This window comes from Pteropus vampyrus, unplaced genomic scaffold (genome assembly GCF_000151845.1).
Source record: "Pteropus vampyrus isolate Shadow unplaced genomic scaffold, Pvam_2.0 Scaffold124, whole genome shotgun sequence".
Classification (NCBI taxonomy): domain Eukaryota; kingdom Metazoa; phylum Chordata; class Mammalia; order Chiroptera; family Pteropodidae; genus Pteropus; species Pteropus vampyrus.
Genome location: NW_011888905.1, coordinates 2,658,002 through 2,663,178, shown reverse-complemented (window position 1 = coordinate 2,663,178; position 5,177 = coordinate 2,658,002). Strand labels below are relative to the sequence as shown.

General features: G+C 48.3%; 1 protein-coding gene across 1 annotated transcript in view; it reads right to left on the bottom strand.

Moving 5' to 3' along the window:
• Nucleotides 1-5,177, bottom strand: part of NUP210L (nucleoporin 210 like) — a 49,321-nt gene that overhangs the window by 15,787 nt on the left and 28,357 nt on the right. The window contains exons 18-26 of the mRNA XM_023534314.1: nt 5,056-5,160; nt 4,652-4,753; nt 3,448-3,576; nt 3,018-3,145; nt 2,245-2,377; nt 1,450-1,512; nt 859-1,038; nt 431-511; nt 211-342 (exon numbers count right to left, since the gene is read on the bottom strand). Coding sequence (XP_023390082.1) covers nt 211-342; nt 431-511; nt 859-1,038; nt 1,450-1,512; nt 2,245-2,377; nt 3,018-3,145; nt 3,448-3,576; nt 4,652-4,753; nt 5,056-5,160 — 1,053 coding nt within the window. The remainder of the gene's footprint in view (nt 1-210; nt 343-430; nt 512-858; nt 1,039-1,449; nt 1,513-2,244; nt 2,378-3,017; nt 3,146-3,447; nt 3,577-4,651; nt 4,754-5,055; nt 5,161-5,177) is intronic.

Genomic DNA, 5,177 nt, shown 5'->3' with positions numbered 1-5,177 from the left:
TTGCTTTCAGGAGCTCCCTCCAGCAAAGTGTATTGAAAGCCAGTATCATCATCTCATTCTTTAGATGAGTTACAGGTTTCCAGCATTCACGAAACAGGAAAAGGAGAGAAGTAGTAATATTATAGTTTAGAGTGAGTCAGTCTAAAACTTATGATGAAACAAGTTTAATATGAGCTCCCTAAGGTAACATAAGCAACGGACAGACCGTACCTCCGAGTGCCTGGGCACGAGGTCCAGCACGTCCCTTTTGCTCATGGACCAGTGGAACGTGAGCCCGGGGTCGGCGTTGCTAAAGGAGAAAGGCGTCTGGGTACTGGTCACGCCCATGACATAAACTGGCATCTGAAGAGAAAAAGAGGTTTTGTGCTGCGGACCCCGCCCAGCCGGCATCACCCAAACATGGAGCCCCGAAGAGCGTCACTGTCCTGACCTCAGTGGCCGTGACTAGCCGAGTCGCAGCCGCGAGGATCCTAACCGCCCGGAGCTGAACAACTTCAACGTGAACTTCATCCTGCTCGGCGGGGCGGAGAGAGCTTAAGCCAAGGGAGGTCGGAACTGAGGTGCCGATGGCAAATGGCTGCTGTCCACTGTCGCTGGGGGCACTGGACAGCAAATGGCAACAGTGTGTCTGCTTTGCTTTATAAACAATTCCTTAAGGACAGGGACTGTGTCTTATAATGATACCAAGGCATAAGACTTGTGGGTTCTTCACCAAAGATCACATATTTCCTAAGCCTGGTTAAAAGCATGGCAGCTGAGGGGGCTGAACGGGTTTTCCAGGGCTGGCGACACCTTCCTCCCCCACCTGCCAGCATGAGCCCCACACGGAGGAGCAGGGGCGGAGCAAAGACTCGGTACCTGGGAAAACACAGTGACTTTGCCGGTGTCCTCATTCACTGTCTGGATGGTGCCCTGGAGCACAGCCGTGCCAACCACCTTCCCTGTAACTTGTCCCCTCCTATTAACGACAGCCACAGTCTCATTACTGACGGAGAAGTGAATGATCGATTGGGGCTGGGGGCCACCTTCAGACATTACCTGCAATTTAAACACACCAGTGCGCGCCCGAAGCTTGGGCAGGAGTCACATCCTGGTTCCTAGCACTTGGTCCCAAGGGCTGGACTCCTCACCGCCCTGCCCCCCACAACAGGCATCTCCCAAGCAATGCAAGTGCGGAAGAAACGGAGTGCTGCCAACGAGGTGTGGGGCGCCGAGAGGCAGCTTATGCCATGTTCACCGTGGAACAGGGAAGAGAGTAATGTTCTTCTTTATTGTACCCGAGTGGGAGTAGATAAGAGGGCGTGTGTGTGTGTGTGTGTGTGTGTGTGTGTGTGGTGTGTGTGGTTGTGTGTGTGTGTGTGTGTGTGCGTGTGCGCACGCGCGTGCCTGTTGGTGCAGAGGTGGGATGCGGAGAAAGGCTAAGTTTTATTTTTCTGTCTTTAACATCACCTGCATCATGTTAGTGGGAATCAGCGTCATTTTCTCTGGAACGAGTTTGAATGGAGGAAACACCTTGAAGGAGAAAAGCAAAAGGACGAGAGTGACCAACCAGAGTCGATTCCGCGACAATGACCGCACAGCCTGTTCTGCGGGGAACCTCACTGGTACAATGGGGTTGTACACAAAGACGTGTGTTTTCTTCTATTTACAAATACAAATTTACAAAAAATTGTAAATTACTTAAATAAGAATGCTTAAATAAGTTATTAAGCATCCGCTCACTGGAATAAAAGTGGTCATTAAAATGATGTTTGCGATTATCTGCCTTTTTTATTTTTTTTCAAACATATATAAAAATGGAGAGAACAGTATAAAGAACCCTCAAGTACCTATTACCCAGCTTCAACAGCTATCAACACGTGGCTGAACAATTAGCTTTTAAGGACATGAGAAAATATTTTTTTGATAGAAAATTCATATGGAAAAAGCAGTGTGATTCATCCATGTTAAAATAAGCATAGGGAAAAAAATGAAGGAAATATACCGAAATCTTAAAAATGGTCGCCTCTAAGTAGTGAAGTTATAAGTGATTTTAATTCTGCATCTTTATGTTTTTTTGTTCTTTCCAATTTCTAAAGAGTGTATTACTTTTGCACAGAAAACCAAAAACGAATTCCATAATGTTGCAAGTCAGACAACTACAATTTTTTTTAGTCAAATGATTTTTGACTTGTATGAACTAAACAGAAAAAGATGATGTTAAATAAGATAAAGTATCAATTTTGGATGAGATCATTTCCTTACTTCAATTTGCCGAGGAGGTGATGTGAATTTTCTCCCCATCTTGTCCCTGGCAATAGCCACAAGTGTGGTTTGCCCAATAGTGACAGCTCGAAGGATGTAATTTTCAGAGTACTCGTCCTGTTCCTCCATTAGCCTGCAAAGACCCGTGTGTTTTTAGGTGAGAAAGACACCCACGTGTCCTTGGTTTTAAAAATGGCCAGTTATGCATCTTTCGAAGGTATTCAACGTTTTCTGCTCATTTTAACTCTGGTTAGAAGGAACGGCCAGAAAGTAAATTTCCAGAGTCAAGACAAAGTTCATGGCAATAGCAGGAATCTCCCGAAGGGCAAAAGGCTGTCTCGAGTCTCCGGAGGGATGAGGGCAACGTAAGCACAGACTGGCGGAGCCCCAAGCGCTGAGTGGCCTGGGAAGTCCCGCAGCAACCCTTTCGCGGGGTGGGGGCGGGGCAGGGTACCAGTGCCCCTGCTTCTAAATAGATTTTTGAAGGTCCTCTAGCCCGAAGCAGCCCCGAGGGATATTGTCCAGGGAGGAGCTTCGTAAAGCGGAAATATCAACGAGACCCCTGATTTTAGCCCTAACACAAGACACCTGGTGATCTGGAGGGGTATTTGGCAGGTGCTGAATGTGGGAAGGGAGTGTGGGCTGAAAGGTATTGAGACCAAAAAGGAAAGAGGAAAATCCGAAAGAACCACGGGAGACCTGACCAGCTTAGCAGGAGGGCGGTTTTCCTGGCATTAAGCATGGGAAGAAAGGAGTATGGAAATGGCACTCACGTCAGGGTGACGATGGCAGAAGCCAGCTGCAGCTGGAGGTCCATGTTTCTGAAGTATTTGTTTCGGAACGGGCGTTTGGAAGAGCCAAGAACCCTCACGGTTACTAACACAGTTTTACCTATTTCGACCTAGTAGTTAAAAAATAAAAATAAAAGGTAATTTTCACAGCGGTGTCTCCTTCACCAAGGGGCAGCCTAGCTCTTTTGCTCATGCTGCACGGCCCCGGTCGGCCTTTGTGCAGATCAGACTAATCTACGAGCATCGTGTGCATCTCCACCGTGGCTAATGTGCAGCGCTGTTCTTTAAGGGCAGGTATTTCCAACACGCTGGCAAAGGTCCTGGTGCGTGCCCAGCAGCGAGCAGAGGCTGCTGCTGATGCTAGCGTGAGAGCGAGGCCTGCTCCACTCACGAGGAAGCGTGCATCACTCACCTTGTCCATCAGATCGAGCTCCAGCTCTTGTATGTCTGACACCCGGAGGTGGGCCACCGCTGGACCCAGGAAAGCCAAGCACAGGTCATAGACCTCCAAGGTGAGAAGTCCAGGATGTATGGGAACCAACTAGAAGGAAGAGAATAGGAGCTGGGTAAAGAAGGGAACATGCTCCAAGCAAAATCATAGCATCTACTTTCATTGAAAGCGGAGGATACACTTTCTCACTTCCTCGGTGATGGGAACTCTGAGCGGCCACAGCACGTGCTTCAGGGGCAGCACACACGTGCCCTCGATGCGGAGTTTCAGCTAACGGCCGAATGTGCACCGTTAACAAAGATGAACTGATAAAGAGCAGAGTTTAAGTCGACTGTATTCAAGCAGAATCCAACATACACACTCAGCCTCTTAACTATGACAGGGACTGGACTTGACGAGGACAGTCAAGTTCATTTCTGCGGCCCCTGCGGGAGAAAGCACGGCCAGACAATACTTTGTTCCTCCCGGTGCTTCTGCCCCACCCAGCAGTGTGATTTCATACCCATGGCTGCAAACCCTGCTGCAGTCTCCCCTTTTAAAAACAAACATCCTGACTAAAGTAAGTTAAAGTCCTGCAAGCTCTTAGAAAGGAAACGTAAACACATGGTAACGTCAGGTGCTACTGTTATTACTGCAAGTCAGCTCAAAGGCATCCCTCGGCAAACTGACTCTGGAGCCAGCTTAAAACATCCCTCAGCAAACTGACTCTGGAGCCAGCTTAAAACATCCCTCGGCAAACTGACTCTGGAGCCAGCTTAAAACATCCCTCGGCAAACTGACTCTGGAGCCAGCTTAAAAGTTTGAGCTGTCACGTCCTGGCTGGAAACTCCACACTCCCAGGTTGTAAAGTCAACAGTACGTCTAACTATCTACACAGTCTGTGTTTTGAAATTATGGAAATGAACCTTCTTTTAATGGAAATCTTATAATCAGAGGTCTTTTATACTGTCTCAGCTCAACCAGAACCAAAAATTGTCCAGTATTCCAGCTAGTTACCAAAAAACGGGGGGAGGGAGAGAAAAAGAAAAACCTATTTTTGGTTTAAGAATCTACGTAGGTTAAAAAAAGAAAAAGAACCAAGTGTTACTTTTCTAACCACTTCGAGACACACAATGACACCCTCCCAGCCATGCTCCCTCGGTCTGGGACTGTCCCTAGAACTCACCTGGATCGAGCTCTCAGCTTCCATGTAAGTGATGGTGGCAATGTCCTGCTCACTGCTGTTGACTAAGAAATAACCAGACCCTTCCACGAGGCTAAATATTTCCTGCGGAAAAACCAGACACATAATATGCCATTCCCTTCGGTTTATAAATGATTCGAAGCAAAGAACTTCTACATACCCAAGAAAGGGCATGGGGTTAAAAGACTACGGTGCACGGACCGAAGACAACACGAAGATCAAGGCGCGACTCCTAAGGACACTGCAGGCAGTGGCCACACACGTGCACGTGTTTCAGTGACTCTACACGCACACGCGAGCTTTCTAACAGTCACGCTGTTAATTTTCGTGGCCCGGTCCTCCCCGTCCACTGCGGTCCCACTCGGCTAGACCGGTGTGACGTCTACCTTCACATCCGGGTGGTTGTACACGGTGGCATTCTCAGGCACCACGGTCACATCGTCCACCAGCAGCAGCTCCACTGAGGCCGACCTGGGCGAGTTGGAAAGCTCCTGGGAAAGTAGTAAGA